This window comes from Embiotoca jacksoni, unplaced genomic scaffold (assembly GCF_022577435.1).
Source record: "Embiotoca jacksoni isolate LCO1_2020_lvr unplaced genomic scaffold, fEmbJac1.0.p SCAF_13, whole genome shotgun sequence".
Lineage (NCBI taxonomy): Eukaryota > Metazoa > Chordata > Actinopteri > Embiotocidae > Embiotoca > Embiotoca jacksoni.
Window position 1 is genome coordinate 11019598 of NW_027185263.1, and position 20334 is coordinate 11039931.

At 41.0% G+C, this 20334-nt stretch overlaps 1 protein-coding gene across 3 annotated transcripts in view; it reads right to left on the bottom strand.

Moving 5' to 3' along the window:
* The window catches only part of nrg2a (neuregulin 2a), a 70264-nt gene that overhangs the window by 34685 nt on the left and 15245 nt on the right, over positions 1 to 20334 (bottom strand). For 2 of the 3 annotated variants that reach the window (XM_069146443.1, XM_069146441.1), the window contains exons 2-3: positions 5148 to 5313; positions 3390 to 3508 (exon numbers count right to left, since the gene is read on the bottom strand). In XM_069146443.1, the coding sequence (XP_069002544.1) occupies positions 3390 to 3508; positions 5148 to 5313 (285 nt within the window). Of the gene's footprint in view, positions 1 to 3389; positions 3509 to 5147; positions 5314 to 13811; positions 13985 to 20334 lie in introns of those variants that run through there. The other variant, XM_069146442.1, reaches the window with a different exon arrangement.

A 20334-nucleotide genomic window follows, 5' to 3' on the forward strand; every position in this document is an offset into this window, starting at 1 on the left:
TTTGAGCTGGGGTTGTGGTGGCCTGCATTCACCATGTGGTGGAGCTGAGCGCCGGTTTCCCAAAGTCTTGTGTTCACCAAAGCAGCAGGCAGGCAACGATGCTTCTGTGGTATTTTACTTTATCATTTGTGATCTTCCAGGATTTCACTTTGTGTCTGTGCATGTCAGCATGTAAGCTGATTTCTAATGATTGCCTTTTCCTCAGAGATTTCACCTTGATCGAGCCGGTTCAAGCAGTGTTAGCATGCTCGCATTCCAGATGCTGTCAATGGCACGACTCGGGCAGAAGAAGCCACCTGAATGTAGTCATCAGATACAGTAGTGCCTCGGACAAAGCCAGCAAGCACTAACTGCATTCTAAAATGGGTGTGAAACTCTCCTCTGCAACACAGTGGGCTCATGTCTTCCTCCTCTTCATACTTTTCTCCCTCCCTCACTGTCTGTCTCTCTTTCCACTCGCTGTATCTTCCTCTCGCTCCCCCATGATGTCTTTGTCTGCTTTCTGTTATGCATTCCCTCATTTTTTTTATCCCCCCCCCCCCGACCCGCCACCTCCCCTTTATCCACGCTCTCTTCTTCTTTTGCTCCCTCTGTCCATCTACATCTGCACCCCTCCCCTCGCTTTCCCTCCCTAGAAGGCACACATACACAGATAATACTGCGGCTACATGCTGCTTCGGCAACATACTGCAGCAGGCAAGCATACTCCACTGCAGCCTTTTAACACAATAGCCATTTCTCTTATGACCTTAAGATTAAAGGCAGCTCTTGGTCTCAATGAATTATACGTCCTCTGCATCTGAATCAAGCAAATAGTACGTTTGGTTCAAACAGATGTTTTATAAGTAAAATATGTTTCATAGACAGAGGAAGCCCATTATTGCCACATCCCCTGCGAATGCAATATATCTTTTTTCTCAACATCTGCTGATTTCAGCCTTTCACCAGCACACGATAACCACAGCAACATGCACTGTGTGCTGCCAAATCTTTTTAATGACGTATGTATTTTCAGAGAAGCACTCCCCCTGCCTATGGACATATCACCCCTGATTCGCCCTGTCTTGCCTTCTCCCCTGAAGCATGACAGAACTAGGCGTGCTGCTGTAACACAATGGGACTTTTTCATTGAAACGGCAAACAAACACATCCACACACACACACACACACACACAAATACAAACACACAGAGACAGACATCTAGTGATCGTGGCACATGAAAGGACATACAGTGATACCATTGTGAAAATATCCAGGGGTGATTTAAGGAAATGTCGGCGCTGACAGACAACAACACAAAGAACATACAGAGGTGCATCTACACAAAAACATACAGATTCGAGGCAGTGGGCACGAACATGCATAAATGTTCTTCAACATAAGCTTCAACAGTTGGTACAGTTTTCATCAAATATACCCCATATTTTGCACCAGATGTAGAAGTATAATGTTTTACTTGTTTTAAATAATCAAAGTGAAAACACTACCGTATCATTGCTCATTCATGTTTTATTCATTATGGCTACTGTGCGTCTCAGTCCACTTGTCCATTGCTTTGTAACATTATATTTTCTTTGATATTGTTGAATTACCAGCACTTTGGCCTGCTGAGATCATCATATACAGTTTCATGGGCCACCGGTCACATGTTCATAAGCTTTCATTAAACACTCAGGCAAACAGGTGCTACCACCAAGGATTCCCCCGACCTCTGCGGGGTGTCTCGCCCGATTTAACCTGTTTTATTTAATTGCCATTAAACATGATTGTTACTTAGTGATTACCGTTTCACAGATACATTTTTCATAAATGTTAGCACAGTTTGTCTTTGGCTCCTGCTTCACTAAGTCTTTAAATATTGCATGCTCTAGAGTAAAAAAGAAATATGTCATTGCACTGGAATACAGCCAAGTGTCATAACAAGCATACAGTAAGAGTCACACGATCCAGCTATAAAACTCAACTGGAGCTTTTTAGATGTCAAAAAATAAAAGTGCCAATGTGGAGCACCATTTAAATACAAGATGGATGACTTCTTTTCTGCTCTATTGTTTGCTGGAAATCAAACTTGCATGTTGGAACCCCTGAGAATCTCTGTGTTTCCAAACACAATGGGCCCTTTCTTTATCTGAAAGAGCTGCTACTCTAACAATGTAGCTCAGCTTAAGTTTGCTAACTGTAAACAATAGCTCTAAAAGGTGGCCTTGACAAATGTAAAGAGAGAAGGGGGAGTGATTCTTGTGCCTGAATGTGAACACAAGGACACTGAGTGATGGGTAAACTCCGGTGCCTCCCTTTTCCTCACAGGCTACACCTCTTCCAGTGTGGGATGCCTGCAGAAATCACCCGGCTGTCAAGGTCAGCATTAAGAAAGAGAATATCTCCTTGGTGTTACATTTATTTTAACTCACTCATTCTCCAAAAAAAGTGAGTGAATATATGAATCTTGGCAAACTGCAAAAGCGTGAACACAAATATATCATCATGCACAAAAAGTCTAATTAAAAAGCTTTTCTTTTTAACATCACGTCCCCTTGTCTGCACAGTATCAAAGTCTTGAACATTTATTCAACGGTCTACAGACAGAGCAGCCAGGTGAACTCAATGCAGCAGCAGGAAGTTGCATTTCCTCCAGCACATCAAGCAGTTTGTGACTCTTGCGTGCCAGACATCCTGCTGTACAGTTCTTTGACAGTCCACTACCAGATACCATCGAGTCCTTTCTTGAAAAAAAGGCAGAAGCAAAGCTACATAAATTCTATCAGCTCTGTAAGGTCCTTAAAACTTTTTTTTTTTTTTTTTTTTTTTTTTTTTTACACCCGCTCCATCCACTCAAAACAACAGCAGCCACAGACTCACTATACCCGCACTGCTTGGAACAAACACAAACTCACCACCCCACCAAATGGAAGCAGCTGTTATCAAAACTCTTTCATCTGCTACAGTGCTTTGCAAAAAAAAATCTGCAATGCACACACCACTACTGAACAAGTGTGTTAGATTCTATCGCACACTCTGAAGACACTTTTTACAACTTTCATACTCTGTCAAGCTATGTTTTAGATTCAGATCTATAGTCTGCTGCTGACGGTCAAAGGCGCTGCGCAGCGTAGCCTTGTGGGATTTCCAGCAAACTGAATGATAAACGGAGATAACACACCATACATTGCATTTAAATTCCATTCACCTCCAAGTACAATGCACTGTTCCACTGATTAACGGGTCAGAGCCACATGTGCAGATAGTTGATCTTCATGCATGTTACCATAGTTACATGCCTGTTTGCGATGGCTCCTTTGGATCTCTCAATTGGCAAGAGAACAGTCATAACAACAACAATGCCGGTACATCTGTGCCACCTCGCTTGTTGCTTAGGAGTCAGTACTCACTGCTTTGGACGTTAACAGTGCCAGTGGAGTTGTCCTTTCCCAGCAGGTTCTCCACCACACATGTGTAATTCCCAGAATCCTCCAGTTTCGCTCTGTTGATCTGGACTCTGGAGTTTTTCCTGTGGGTGACAACACTTGCAAAGCTGAGTCAGGGGAATCGGGGCAGGGAGGAAACAGCATGGAAACGCAACAAGTGGAAGCATGGGGGACAGAGAGGTACACAACAGGGCGAGCAGCAGAATGGCACAAACTGTGCTCTGATAGGGATACATGATCACTTACTCTGCAGGCTGGGGGGACTGCTTATGATTAGAAAACATGGGACAAGGTGTTACAACTTACAACTACCTTGTGTATTGTTTTCCAGCTCCACTTTTTTGATGTCTTTATATCAATAGGAGGTTTTAGTGTATATATTGTCTGCTAAAACTGTAATATAATTTTGGATATTTTGTCCTCAAAAGCAAGCCTATGTAACTTTTGCTCAACAGCAGCCACTGTGGCCACAAATGGATGGAACAGGATGGAAGCATGCTGAAAAGTTTTCTTTCTTTCTTTTTAAATTTTTTATGTTTCAGATATTTGTAGGAATCAGCTGCCTTAATTATGTAATAATTAGTTTCCTAGTGTTTGTCTAGTGTTCCTCCTGCGATGTAATCACTGAAATCTCTGAGTACAACATGCTAAAATGTAATGCAACAGTAGCACGCTGAGAGGGAGAAAATCCCAATGTAAGGTGATATACAATAATGATTAGTCACAGGTTGTATTCAAATAAATAAACTTGACCAGTGGTGACTTGCAATTGTGCTGAATCATCCGATTTGACTGTAACCAGACTTGAATAGGTGGTTATCATCACACACCTGTCCCAAACGCATAGCCTGGTACAGGGTCTACTAAACTTACTCGTTGGTTGGGGAAGCTGTTGTTACCAAATCATTTTATTGATTCAATACTCAGAATGGACAAACTACAGCTAACTAGTAGGCCAGAGGGTTACAATTATTGTGACCTGTAATTACTGTAGTAATTATGAGAGGAGCGAAAGGAGGAAGTTGGGTGACGGAGTATAAAGGATATGTCTTTCACGCAGGAAATGGCTGCTTGTATCCCATTAAAACAAAAGTCAACTTGGACATATTCTAAGTTATGTACATAAGTTAACTTAAAGCTTTTAATTTAAGTTACAAACGTCACCGAATGTAACTTATGTAAGCGACATACTTATTTTAACCTAAAAACTGTGAATGTTTTACAACATTAACCATGTATTTAGCATTTTTGCCAAGACGACAGAGGTCCAGTAAGCCTGTCGCTCTTAGTCTCCAACTTTCATATTGATAATGACCTAATGGCCCTACTTCACAGGACCTTATAGCCCATATATTTAGTATATATTTAGGTAGTCATTTGGTTGTGAACACCTGTTCAATAGTCTGATAACAGTCAAACCGGGTCACTGAACTGAATGCTGATGTGGATGATGTATTGCTTCTAAATGTAACTTTTTATTTGGATGACAAAGTTACATAGACGTAAAGTGGGGCGATAAACTGACTTGATCAATGAAACATTACTCTACATTTCAATTAAGGAATAATCCTTTATTATAGATTTCAATTACTAAATGTAAAAAGATAAAAACTGCATTAGCCCAGTCTGCAGATAATAACAACAAGGCTTCACCTTCAGTGTATCTCTTTCAGTTTGGACTGCTTGCGTTAGACTGACAGGTCATGTGTGAATCGTACTCACTGGCTGTTCCGTATCTTGACTTTTTTGCTTTTCTTCAGCTCGTTGCCATCTTTGAACCATTTGTAGGTGGGTACAGGGTTTCCCGTGGCCTCACACTTAACTGTGAGCTTGCTTCCCTCGTCCACTATTATTGGATTCTTCATCGGTTTTAGCTTTGGAGCTGCAGCTAAGAAGAGAAAAAGAGAGAAACTCAGCATTAATACAGAGACATAGACTTGATTCTGGTTTTGTTTATGTGTAACTGTGTTTTAGGAGAAGACAATGAAGAACAGAGAGACAGCAGCAGAGCCAATCATTATCTCTATGGACTCAGCCAACAGCTCTCTCATGTGACCTCCAGATGTTGTCACTAGAGACATTATCAACTTTGCCTCAGACTAATAAACAGGCTGATTTTCACTCTGGCTCTGCTGCTATAAAAACACCTGAAGCGGTATTTAGCAAACATGCAGCAGCCAATGAAGAAAATCTGTAACCATAATCTCATGCGCAATTAAAAGCAAACTGTAAACAAAAAAAAAGCCAACACCATTATAATATCATGACAACTAGCTTGTTGTTATGATGAGAACAAAAAGAAAAAGATTTCATCACAAGTCTTTTGTTTGCTACAACACTTTGCAAAAGCACAGACCTGTTAAATTCAATCGCAAAGTCTAAATATTCAGTGACTTTTTGCATCTTTCAGATTCGGTTTCAGTATGTTCTTTCATTTTTTTCAACTTTCTTTTTCCCAGAAGAAAAAAACTAATTTGAATATGAAAAGGAACCGTATCCAAATACACACATACATGCAAACACAACACACACTCACCCAAACACTTGCCAGCTGACAGCTGCACACATGTTTAGGAGAAGACTCATCCAGGGCGGAGCGAGAGAGAAGGGGTGAACAAGGGTCAGCCAGAGGCTGGCCAAGATAACCCCCCCCAAACACACACACACACACACACACATACACACATACACACACTCTCTTTATCCATGTGTAACATTTACAATTTCATGCATAGGCTGAACTGAGTCGTCCTACAAATTACAGCTGTTTGCTGTGCATCACCTCCGAGGGACGACAGCTGAATGAAGACAAACAAAAGCATGACAAGCAAAATGAAGAACATACAGGTAATGACTTCAATTAAACACTGAAATAGCGGTGCACCAGAATTATCCCCCATGGTCCTCTTTTTTGAGAGACTGTCCTACTTCATTGACCTGATATAGGCGACATGTCTGCACAGAAAGAGAAACCCTAATGATGCTGCAGTTTTCATTCTCTTTGTAAATTTAAGTGCACAGTTGGGATAGATATGAGGTAGTTGGTTTGCAACTATAAAATGTGGTTATAAAGGGGCCATGCCATTGGCAACCAAGTTTTGTGAGTATGTCCAATGTCTGGCAGTGAATCCTACAGTCTACCTCCTGACTCCGAAGCTCTACTCTGCCTCCTCTGGTCACATGGCACTGGTACTCCTGATAGGAGCCAGAGGTCACAGCTCTCAGTGCCAGCCATGGACCGCTTTGGTATCGGGTACTGCAAGTTAGTGAAAATTGCGCAGGGTAGATAAAATCAACTATTACACATATTTTAGAAATATTTTCTATTCATGTAATTACTTCAATTTGTACAGTAATCTATGAGTGATCATCTGCAGTGCTGAAGACCTTTGACATTTTCGGCCGCTTTTCACTTTTTCAATTTTTAACAAAGGCAAGCATGATTATACCAAAGTTTTGCACTGCACATGTAACACCTACACTTTCTATCTGTCTGTCTGGCGAACTCATTTATTTCCTGTGGAATCAGAGATATGCCAAATTAAAAATGGGTCAACCAACACAGATCAATGAAAAGGCAACTATTTTAGTTCAATAGCAGTAATTTGTTACTAAAATTACTGTGTATATGTAAAACAGAGGACTTTTATCTGAAGAGAGAATCCTGTTGGAAATTGTGATTGATGATATTCACGACATTTGGAAAGTAAAGACTAGAAAGATTCTAACATGGCAGGGAAAGGCAGATGTGTCGCTGTAACGTGCTGCTTAGTAACTTTAATGAGCGAATTGTCTCGGGATGGATCTTAGTTTAAGACTTCAAGGTCCCGAGAGTTTAGGACAATAAAGCCCTCATTTATTATGCTGTGAGGCATGAATGCTGTTTTGCTGAAAGTCATAAAATTATATAGGCTGAACATTTACTGTTTATTGTCATTTATAATCAACTCTGCAAGTAATTGTTCGGTGGTCTGCAGCAGCACCATATACTGAGCTCCAGATGTGCTTTATTAGACATGTACTGTTATTTAACAAATGTAATGTACTACATGTACAACGTATATAGGGCTTGATGTTAAATGAAGATCAGACTGTATGATGTCCTGTATTCATCTTCATTTTCACATGACACTAGCTACAAGAAGCACTGTATCAGTTGTACTGTAAGTAATCTACATGGCATATTGATAAATAGAAGAACACGTGTCATATTTGATAAGCAGCTTCCTCACACATTGTCATGAATTTGATGTCTTCTACATTTCTAATGACTTACAAAACTTCCAGAGCAGTACAAAACTTACAAGAGCTTCATTGAGCCCACGGTCCCAACACTGTATAATTGCACCACTGTACATTATTTCCATATACAAACTCAACTCTGGCAGACTCTGCTCAGTAAACTGCCCGGGGAAAGGCTTGTCAGTCATAATCGGAGAGCAGGAGGAATGAGGCTGCACCATATAGAAAAATGTTTAGTGCTTCGTCTGGACACAAGTCTGTCCTTGCCAAGCAAATTAAACAAGCTTTGTCCTTGACTGGAGAAGTTACAGAAACACAGGGCTGCACTTCTCATCAGCCGGTGAGCCAGATGTGTGAGAGGCTCTGTTCCATCTGCGACATGCAGTCCTAATGAAGACACAGGGATCCATCAGACTCTGAGATGTACATAATAAATCATGTATAGATAAGGCTTTATGTCCATAATAAATAATGTCTGTCTGTCCAGCTCTTTGATCCCCCAAACACAGAATATATGAACAAAATGAACACTTCTAAAATTCATAAACTTTGTCAGTCACCTTTGGAATAACATGTGAAAAACAGAATTATACAGTAGATAGTTTGATTGGAAGAACTTAAGTACAATACAATCAAGTTGAGCATACTTGACATAAAGAATGGTAATTTCAAAAATTGCAAATAATATTTTCCAACTAGAAAGCAAACAGTGAATATCATTGAAAACAAAATAATTTCCTGGAGACAAATGGTTGTCTCATTTTCCATTCCAGCAGTCAGGCAGCAGTGATAAACCCCTGCCTCAACAACAGCCTGATTCTCTCTTTTTGAAGTGCAGGGGCAGCTGCAGACATGGACTATAAAAAACAAATTTGAGAATAGAAGCCTATCCAGCGTGTCAACAGCTCATGCTTTGGGCAACAGTTGGAGACTTCAGCCCAGAAGGTTGTTCAAAAACAAAGTTACTTGATGAATTAACAATGCATTGCTCATATCATTGAGTTAACATTTCTGTTTTACTTCCAGGAGCTTAGAGAAGGAATCCGAGGCATGCCTTTGTGTTTCCCCTTCTAGACAAAGTATCCCTGATTACTCCGGTGTTATGTCACTTCACTGCATGTCTTCAAAAGGCAAATTACATGGTGAGGCAGCCAGAGAAATGGGTTTTGCATGTGGGAATGGTCATCAGACACTACACACTAGTCACTGTAACACAACATCTGTTCAAAGAGATCATTTCAACAGCCTCCCACCACAACCAATACACTTTCACCAAATAATTAGCTGGCACATTGCTTATATGTGACTCAAGACACTGCATGTCAAATTGTATTGTTTGTGATTTTACCTAGCATCCAGATAACCAAATAGTTTTGTTCTACTTTTATTGACACAAATCAAAAGCAAGTCCATGATTAAATGGCAATCAATACTACAGAATTAATAACAGAATTTTTAGTTTTATCACTTCGTTTCTAGTAATTGTCCTAATAATCAATCACTGACACTTTATGTAAATTTAGTAGTTAGGGTTTCTTTAGTCTTCAGGCACTTAAGTAGAATAAACAAAGTAAATACAATTGTGAATGGATAAAATGTTATCTAACTCCATTTGTATTTAGACTTTGTTTGGTTGCACAGTCAAAGGTACGAAATCACAGCAGAACCTTTGTTTCAATAGATTCAATTATGTAATTTCTAGAAAAGATCAAGGGACACGAGTAAATAGCGGACCGTAAACAATTACTGTCTCCAAAAGAGATGATTAACAATCACCTGAGAACCAAATAAAAAGCCAAAAATCCATCATAACTGCTATTAGGTTAGGTTAGGTTAGGTAGTTACTTTATTAATCCCCGAGGGGAATTTTTTTTTACATCAAATAAAGTACATCAAAAGACCAATCATTTATATTTGCATAAAAGTAGCAGAACTGGCCTCCAGTTACAGTTTGATTAGCACAGTGAAGCCAAAACTTTACCAATCCATGTTTCCCCATATTTCTCTCCACCCCTGCTGGCATTTTAGTTTTAATACACAGTGAGTTATTGCAAAACTGTGTCTACATTTGTTTCGATGTTAAGCGATCCGGTGTTGCAGAATTAATTGCAAACTATTTGCAACAGCTCTGAAGTAAGATATTTTTTCTGTTGGTAGTAGTCTACGCAAACTTCTGTGGTTCATGTGAAAGGTAACTAGACTTCTTGACTAGATCAACATCTTTGCTCATAAACGTCAGTCTGTGACCACCATGTCCATATGGTATTGCTAAAACCATCAACATGCTGAGCCAGTCCAGAGCCATCTCTTCATAAATTATCAGACATTAAGCAGACTTCGCTTTAAATCCCTTCCTTAAAATCATCATCATTTTAACATCCAAGTATTTCACTTCCCCAAAGATTCCTTATGTGAAACCCACACAGTAGAAACTTGTAGTCACTGAGTGTCCAAACTGTGCTACAAAAGGCTGCATGTATACTGTCTAAATATCATCATTTCCTTGACAGTTACCTCTCAGTGGAAGACACATGATGGACAGAGGAAAAGATTATGGTACAAACTGTAAATTTTTGCAATAAAATATTGAGATTAGTTTGTTCTACCGAGTAGTATCACCATATTAACAGTGAATGAAAGTGTTAATACTACTGATTCCATTGAGAATCACCCCAATATCTACCTCTATAAGTTTTTTTTAGCTACTTTCACAATTTCAAATGTTTCATCTGAAGATTTCAAATTAAAGTTTATTTTAATTTGTCTCTTGGAATTTTCTTTGAGAACCATCCAAGAAAAGACTTTTGTTTGATTACCAATTTTTGATTTTGATTAGTCATGTTTTGAGACTATCACTCACTCTGCAGCTAACACAGGCATTTCTATGTGTAAATTTGTATAGTTTTTATAAAGCTGTACTTATATATAAGCTGAATGAAGAGCAAAACCGCCTTTCTGATCAATTTCCCTGTTTCCAGCAGCTGTTTGCACCAGCACATCAAAAGGCTATTTTGTAACAGCAATTATAAAAAAAAAAAAAAAGCAGATCACACCTGAATTGGGAGTTGAGGCTGTCTGAGGCTTCGCCACTGCCTCCTCTGACTCCTGGTCTCCAGGTAACATTTTGTTGCTGAATAATTCAAGCAGCTCTGTTTCAATTATGAAGGTGTGGTAGATGTTAGTACATGATTAAAAAAAAAGCATCTGGCACAAAATGAAGGAGCCAACTCTTCACTTCCATAACTAATTATTACCACCTTGGGTACGCACGCAAACCCAGCCGCACAGAAAGGAACTTGTTGTGTTTTGTCTTGGCATTAGGTAGGAATAAGGTAGAGGTTAAGCGTTATAACATCATCAAAACATACTGTATCTAGGTCAGGTAGACTGTACACAGATATGTAATTACTACTTAAACAATATATATATAGATATACACATATATAGTCAAGTTGCATTAAATTGATTAGAAAGTTGTTGCACAGTTTCTCCTTTCCTTGGGTGACTTTTTTTTCCAATGAGCACCAATACTTGCAGAAATGTCTTTGCTACGGTCTGTGGACGTTTTCCCTCTCTAACCCTTGGGCTGTTTCATTAGAAAAACCATTCAACTTTCTCTAAAGAGTGTCAATTTACAGCCACAATACACACAGCTCCAAGAGAAAAAACACGTGAAAGGAAATCATCATGTAACATAGCAGCAGCAGCATGCCCTGAATTGACACTTTGAAACAACTCTCTGGTCCAAAGGCTGAACACATCATAGCCAGCGAAAGGGCAATTAGGGCTGAGAACTACCTGCTGTGAGATAATCTCCTTAAATAAATGAGCAAAACTGAATTTTCAGGCAACCCGAGGAACACAAGACAACACTGTTTTGTTCTCCGTTGATTTCTGTGATGGTTGACCGAAACGCTCATATTGGATTACACTAAATTATAGTTTGACACACCTCATACACGCAAGCACGTGTACACATGCAAGCACACACGGTACATTGTATCGCGTTATACAGTTGTGTCGACGCAAAACGTTAAGTTGAAATAACATATCGTAGAAGTTGTTCTGAGAACAACTGCGGATTCCCACCAAACTGTTGCATGATGGAAAAATAGTCGGTACAAATAAACTATTACAAACCCATATTTTGGTGAATGGATAGGTTTGAGGTTTGTCTGTTTGAGCACATTTCAATACATTACAAATATGCTGCTCAGTTTCAACACCAGCAAAAGAAATTAGCTATAGCTCAAAGATCCGGGATCATCTTTTAAGATAGACAACAAAGGTAAACAGGAAGCTTTCGTACTGTTCTGATGCTTTATACATTACTACTCATTTGTATCATTGATAAACCACATCCTTGACAAAATGATGTCACTGATTGGTAATTAAAAGATGTCAACATGTGTTAAAGATCCAAATCAGACTGCATAGCACATTCATCTCTAAAAAGGGTGCCTGTTTCCTGCTTTTTCATTTTGGATGACCCATTTTGGTGCCTTAGGCCTAAAACACACCTGATGTGGTGGGTGCACCCGTACTGCAGACACAACAAGCATCACCCACAAGCATGTCTTCATTTTGACCTACTTTAACAGCTCCATTTTAGAGCACATAGTTCCTCACAGGTTACCCGTTTACCCAGTTAATCTAATTTTTGCAAAGAAAATCATGATTCCAAATCTAATTATCCAGCTCTGGAGGATCCATTTAAAACTGACATGTATCAATGGATGACAACTGCAAATACATTTACAGGAACAACATTAAATGCACATCACTAATATACAACAATAGGCGGGCACAGTTTATTTTCACTTTTGGGGGAAAGTAGAGAAAATAAACCAGAATATGCACATTCCACGCAGCTGTTCTCTGTGTATGGCAGCTGTGCTGCTGATTAACAAAGACGCCAAACAAATATTCTGCAAGTACTCTGCATTCAGTGTTCTTCTGGGAGTTGTATATCTTACATGTTTATAGATCACAATCAAACTTGGAATGAGGACCAATAATTATTTATGTAGTCAACTTTGCATGTGTAATAAAACAATAATATTAACTACAGATGCTGGAAACAACTACAGTAGCGTATTTAGGAGCTAAAAATCTAAAAGAACTAAAGAAAAATCACATTTATTGAAAATCCTGAACGCAATCTTGAGAGAAATCTGGTGGAAACTGACAGGAGTGACATCAGCAGGTATAGGATGAGACAAGATGCTGCCTAAGATACAATATTAGATCAAACACAGAAGGACACATTGTAACTACAGTAATAATACTAGTATTGTCCTTAAAAGTGTCACTGAAATGGGGGTTGGGCTTCCCCATGACCTGAGGTCAAACTACGGTGACATGCTGCGGCTTGTAGGATGTACTACTGAGGAAGCACATTATTACCTTTGTAACTCCGATAGACAAACAGCTGCCATGCTATTCAAATGTCAAAGTATCTCCTATCAAAAATACAGACAGACTTTTATGCTGGGTGACTCACCGCAGACTCAGAATTAAGATGAGCACTGAAAACACTGAAGCAGCCCTTGAATTATTAACCCTGTTAACGAGTATGTGGTGTAATATGGCTTTCTGCTATGGAAACATCACTTTCATAATGAACATGGTTTTTCAAGCTTGTGATATGTGACAGAGAATTAACAGAAAACCCCTGTGAATCATAGTTAGAGCCGATCACTAGTTTTCAGGGAGCTCTTAATACAGCTGTGCTTTAGCTCTGAGAGGTCCGGAGCTTGCTTTAAAAGTTTATCTGATTTAGTACACAAATTCTATCATTTGACTTCCATCCAATTTCAAAGTGCTGCCAAAAAACAGATGTGCCTCTTTCACGCTGACCACATTAGGAGAACAGTCCATGTGACAACCCGGCGGCAAGCTTTGATAATCCAAGGGGATATTTACTTTGTCCCACACTTCCGTGGTACAGTAACACAAAGTTAATCTCAGTCTGTCTCACTCTGCTGTCACGCTTTCTCCCTCTTTCTCTCTCTCTCTCTCTCGCTCACACACACACACACACACACACACACACACACACACACACACACACACACACACACACACACAAACACACACAAGTAAACACATGTTACACAGAAACCACCTCTGATTTAATTTTACCTTTAGTGGGATCGCCCTCTTTCTCCTTTTGCCCTTTCTTACCCCCCTTCTTTCTCCCTTTCTTATCTTTCTTCTTGGTCTCCGTCATGCTGTCAGAAGAAAGTAAATCCTCTCAGGAAAAGACACGGGGAAAAAAAACACAGGTAGTCCTTTTTGGGGAACGTGTGGCAAGTGTGCACCACCAGACTGTGAGCCTGTTAGAGTGTCTCTCCTCCTATATAGACTCACACCAATCAAGTACAGCAAGGAACCACCTACTCACAGCAGGGCAGAAGGAGGGAGAGGGAGGGAAGGAGGGAGGGAGGGAAGGAGAGGGAGGGAGCAAAGACAGAAAGGTAGAGAGAGGAGGAAAGAGGGGAAAAGGGAGAGAATATGGAGGGAGTGAGGGACGAGGGAGGGAGCAAGCAAGGCATTTCCCATTGCTTTATTGCTTTAAGGCAATCAACTGCTCCTTACTTGATCTATCAGATAAGCAGTGGCTCTTCCAGACTTGCAGCCACAACTGAGGACAGAGAGATACCAGTCCTAAGGAGTCCACACAAAAAATCTGAAGCTGGCCTGTTCAAGCTACAATGATCCTGGCTTGTGACCAACTCTGTTTCACCCACCCCGGCGGCATCTTCTCCTTTGTAATGACCCGTGCAAAAGTGAAGTGAGACCAGTTCAGCTGCCCCCTTTGCACTGCTGACCGCACCCAGATAATTCAGGCGGAGACCTGCCTTTGCCAGGTTGATGCCGGAGTCCCAAATCACTTTCACATCTGGTTCACATTTGCCGAACAGATTCCGCGGATATGTGCGAGGAGAGGAACGCTGTGTGAGGTGCCGAATGTTAGATCACAATCTGTGATTAGACTGCTTCTTTCAAAATTACACAAAGTCATCTTTGGCTCTACCGGGCTGCTCCCCTTCCTCACCTCTCCTGTTTGTCAGTGCCTCTCTCTGTACTACACGCGAGTTTCGGCACGCCTATGGTTGTAGATCACTCTTTCACATTCGCTGTTTGCCAGGTGCCATCGATGTCCACGCAGCAATCAGGATTTAGAGCCATTAAGCAAGCTTTATACGGACTCTGTGATATTTCTGTCAATAAAATCTATTCTGAATGGTTAGTCGGCCTTTCACCTTCAATATTTTTGATGTATATAAACAGTATAAAGGAATATTGAGCAAGGGGAGACACATTAGATAAATGTAGGACAATACCAAGTTGAAGGCCAATGTGGCTCCAGAGGTGGCAGAGAAAAATCAACTTCCTTCCTGACTTTAATATGACAAAAATATATTTTTGAAACGATATGTAATCCAAACATAACTTCAACAACAACGCTGCAACGAACCTGTTCATCTTCATTTGACAAAGCCCAAAATGTGGCTACATGATCATCACAGTCTCATTTTAAGCTCGTATATCAGAGCAAGGTTTTCTAATTTCATGGTGACTGAACTGCTAAGTGGCAAAAACAAACAAATGAAAAAAAAAAAAAAGACATTGAAACAACAGCAGAGTAACTCTCAATGAAACTCTTGTTTAAAAAAAAAAAAAATCTGTAGATGAGTCATCTGTGGGGCCATCCTGGGGTTTGTTTCAGTCAAGCCCTCGGAGGATTCTTGACGTATCCTGGGAGTAGGCGGCAGCAGCAGGAATTGAAAGGGGCAGCAGAAGGGTCATGTCTTGACAGGTCAGTACGTTCAATAGCATAAGCGTCCCTCATCTGAGGGCTAGAAACCTGGAGAGGTCAGATCGAGGCCGAGGTTTGACGCGCTAACCGGGTCCGATGTGCTGCTTTTACTACTTCAAAAAAAAAATTGCTCTTTCCTCTTTCCTCTTCGCTCCTCTCCTCTCAGCAGTTGCTCTCGATGATCTAATCTGTCAGCAGAGGTAACTGAGGACTGGCAGGAGTTTCAGTGTGACAGAGAGCTGCCCCTGTCATCCTATCTCCCCCCAATCTCAACATTCACTTCTTCCACCACTATTCAACAAGATGAGACTCGTTCCCAGGCCTCAGTGTGTTTCTGTGGGTGGGCATGCAGTTTATGGATGTGTCAGAAATGGGAGTATTAGTGACGTCAAGACAAAAGAAATGTGACTTTGATGGGATGTAGAATTGGAACAAGTTTTGCCTCTTACAACATTTCCAGATCCTGCTGCTTTCAGATCCCACAACTATCTCCAAGCGGAGTCACACAACATGCAAATTAGGGGAGAGTAACATTAGCTGACATGAATTATGAGGGTGTACTGTACATAATTGTAGGAGCATTTGGAGAACATTAACCTTGGGCAGCAATATTTGGCTCTTGTGTCAGGTTTTCTGCAAACTTGCTAAACTGACCTGAACTGCAAACAAACTCTAAAATGTGCAGCGTATAGCAGCATGGATGTAAAAATATACAAGTTTAACGATCACTGCTCGCCACAACTGTGTGCCACTTGTCCCACAATTACAAAAAACATGCAAAAACTGCAGAAGATACACAAGAAAGGACGAAAGAAAAAGACTCAAATTAGACTGCATACTGTAAGAAAATCATACTGGAATTGTTTTATCCGCAAGACTGTGGGATGAGTTCTGAACGAGGTGGCCCTTTTGTATATGAGCTTGTGGTGTACAGCAAGAGTCTGAAATGAACTCTATTTTTCACACCCAGACACAAATATGGTCATGAACATGTGCATCTAAATCTCTTTCTCATTTTTTTTATTTCTACACTACTTGAAAGCATCTGCTGTTTTTCAACAGGCGTGGGCCGTGCTTGGATCAGGGTCTGGAGGTGGAGGGGCACAACGGGGCAGTGTGGGAGGAGCATACTCTAAGAGCAGATCCAAGAAAAAAAGAGGAGCCAACCCCTAAAATTCTTACATGGATCTTTTGTATGTCCTGCTCATAAATGCTTCACAGACCCCATCTCTGCCTGCCTCCTAATTCCTCCTTGCTGCTCCCAGAAAAGGGGAGACAGCTTCCCTGTGTGATGGAGCTGAGCAGCTCCCTCCTGACAACAGCATACCTGCACATCATCACACTGCTCAACAGCACTCCTGCACTTTTACAGGCACGGGGATTTATCTTTTCAGACATAATGGCTTTAAACAGCCATTAGGTTATGTTGTTTACATCTGTCTGCTTTTTTGGCCAACAAAGTGTATATGGGTGTGTGTGAGGTGTGTGTGTGTGTGGGGGGGGGGGGTTAAAGTAGAGGGTATAGTATAGTGCCTGCTTTTAACACACATCTGAAGTTTTGATTCTCAGAGGTGAGGCGAGGGCAGGGGGGGGTGGGACAGAAATGAAGAAGAGGATTAATAGAAAATATATTGAAAAAAGAGAGGAGGAATGGGGGGGGGAGAGAAAGAGAGGACAGAGGTTAAAAGAATATGGATTAAGGAGTGAAAATAATGTCCCTTTCATCAGATGACAGAAAACAGCCCTACCTGCTTGATATTCCCCTCTAACGAGGCATTTGCTTCCTCAGCTGACCACGCACTGAGGTAAGTTGTCGGAACAACGCAGGCGGTCTACCCTGCTCATCTGGCCGTAGTGTCTGTCGTAGTAGTGACCAAGGACACCGGATTAGCTATAATCTGGTTGAAGCTGACAGTCTGGCTGCTTTCCATGTGTGTTTAAATGCATGTTGTGTGAGTGTTTAAGTGGAAGTGCATGAATGAAAAGATGAAAATCATGTGACGAGATGCCGAAGACTTTTGTCACTGGGCGGGCTGATGAAGCCCCCTGAAGGAGAGACATGACACAAATCAATGTCAGTGACATGTGGAGGCCTGAGGAAGGGGCTATTTTCTCAAGGTCAGCTGTGCGAAGGTCAACTGAGCTTCCAAATCTGAGTGTTACTAATGACTCTGCTCAGCAACAGCTGGGATCAGGATCCCAGGCTGAGAGCAGAAATTACATTCACTGCCTCATTTACAACATAGCAAATAGATGGATGAATTCATGTCAAGCAGGGTTATTTGTTATTTACAGGGAGCTGCTGGAAATCAAAGAGAAACAGCAAGAAATAATTTAAGTGTTAAACAAGGAAGTGATCCTGTGTGGATTCATCTCTTTGACGTTTCCGCAGCACATAGCTGTCACCATGGTAACCACAGTCTTAAGGGTAGCAACTAGAGTATGTGAGAGAGAGAGAGAGAGAGATGTGGAAGGGCGGAGTGAGGATGAGAGAAACAAGAGAGGATGCAAGCGAGAAAGTAGGAGATAACGTGCAATAAACACAATGCGAGGATGAGCGGGAGAGGCAGGAATAAGAAGAAAGGTGAGCGAGACGAGAGAGAGAAACAAAGAAACGCAGAGAGCGGTATCTACTGAGCAGCTGCAGCCTGGCCACTGTATCGCGCCATAAGAGAGATGTCCATGAGTAAGCCTGTGCCAAGCCTGCTGGGAAACACTGCAGTAGCATCTCAGAGAGGGAGAGATGACAAACATCAGCACTGAGCATGCTCCACTCTCAAGGCCACCAGGAAAAGGAGATTTCAGCTCTTTAGCCTCTCAGTTCATTTAGTTCTCCAGCTCTATTCCACTCTCCATCTGTCACGAGCTAGCTTTGATAAGCACATGACACCACCAGTGCCTCCCTCTGCTTCAGACGTGGTTCCACACCGGATCAAATTTGATTGATGTGCCTGATAACCGATCGGTCTAATGGTAGGAGGCATCTATCCCCCACTTATGGCCACGCTGACTCAGATTGTGACAGGTTTGATTGGGGCTGAGAGGAACAAGAGTTGAGCATAGCAACTCATCAACCAATGGGGCATGATACTGCAATAACAGGCCCGCACCACGGCAGCCTCTCTCACACACGCACACACACACACACACACACACACACACACACACACACACACATACACACACACAGTCCTGCTACCAGATGTGATCTCTGTGCCTCCAAACTCTGACTGACCGTCTTCCTTATCTGGACAGTTGCTTGAGCTGAACGACGAACGACAGCTATGAGAGTGTGACTTACAATTAAGCCGATGTTGATTTATCTTATTTAATTTTTTGGCACTTTTGTGTTCTGCAGGCAGACATACACATAAACACACACACACACACACACACACACACGTTGCGGTAATTGTATTGTGCATGCAGGAGAGTAAACAGCGAAGTGCAAAAGAAGCAGAAGAGGATGTCAATTACCACTCAACTTCCACTGTGGCTAAAGTGGCAAACACTATAAAACAACTTTCTGCTCACTGATAACACTGGTGATAAAAAAAAAAAAAAAAAGTCTGTATCAAAGTCGATGTATTACATCTCATGTTCACTCTCTATTGTGTTTGTGTGTGTTTATATATATTTATATATATGTATTTTAATTTTTTTCCCTTCACTGACAACAAGGGGCCTCTTGATTGGACAATAATAGCTCAATGCTATGATATTGAAATAGCACAAATATTTTGAATGACAGATGCTGTCTGAGCATGACTTTGATCCTCTTAAACAACAATCCGCTCTATCTTCTTAAGACTGCCTGATTGAATCCCTCTATCTGTCCTTCCTTATGTACTTTTCTCTCCTTTTAAACGTACTTATTCCCTGAGTCTCTGTCTTTCTGTCTGTCTCTCTCGGCCTGTCTCCCTCCCCTTCTGTCTCCGGGAGAGATAAAGAGGTTTGTGTGACTGTGAGCAGATTGACTTGGAGATAGAGGCTGGAAGCAGATCTCTTCCACCTCCTCATTCTGCTCTTTCTCTCCTGCTCTCACCCAGATGAATAGACAAACAGTCTCCCACATGCTCTCACAGTTTATCAAACACACACCCACATAGAACCAGGTCTTCACGCAAACACATATGTGCGCTCTCACCCGAGAGAACAACACACACTCAATCTAAGTGTCCTCAGGCTAACAAAGTATACACTGTCACACTCAAATACAAACATACCCCCTCAAACACGCACATACGCATACGCATACAAACACACAGGTGCATCCACATGTAAATAGAAGACGCACATGGGTCGTTGATGCGTTCAAAATGGGATTTTTTTTTTTTTTTTTCCACTCATAGTGAGGCAAATACAAACTATTTGCCTGTATAAAAGCAAACTTCATTTACGACACCACATCTGACTCACCGGATAACACCAGGGCTGTTGCAAGTTTTTTTTTTCCTATTGCGCACACATTTTCACACAATCAAACCAACTGACAAAACTGTTCGACATAAAAAGTTAGTAATAAATGCACATTAGGTCATTATTCACAATACTGACCTCAAAAATATTCTCTAACCTTTAAAGTTTTTTTGGAGCAAACTTGTGTCTGTAATACTAAATAAGCATTAAAACTGTGAATTAAATAAATCAATAATAAATGTCACTTCGGTGTATCTGAATCTATCAACTAAGTTTTCAGACATGGTTTAAACGACAGAAATTTAAATTTAAATGAGGAAAAACATGGGATGGTTGTACTCTTATCAGCAGCAACCCCCCTTCAAAAACACACGCATCCGCTCTCTGCTTTGCATTCTTCGCATGAAATCAAATTCCTTTTGC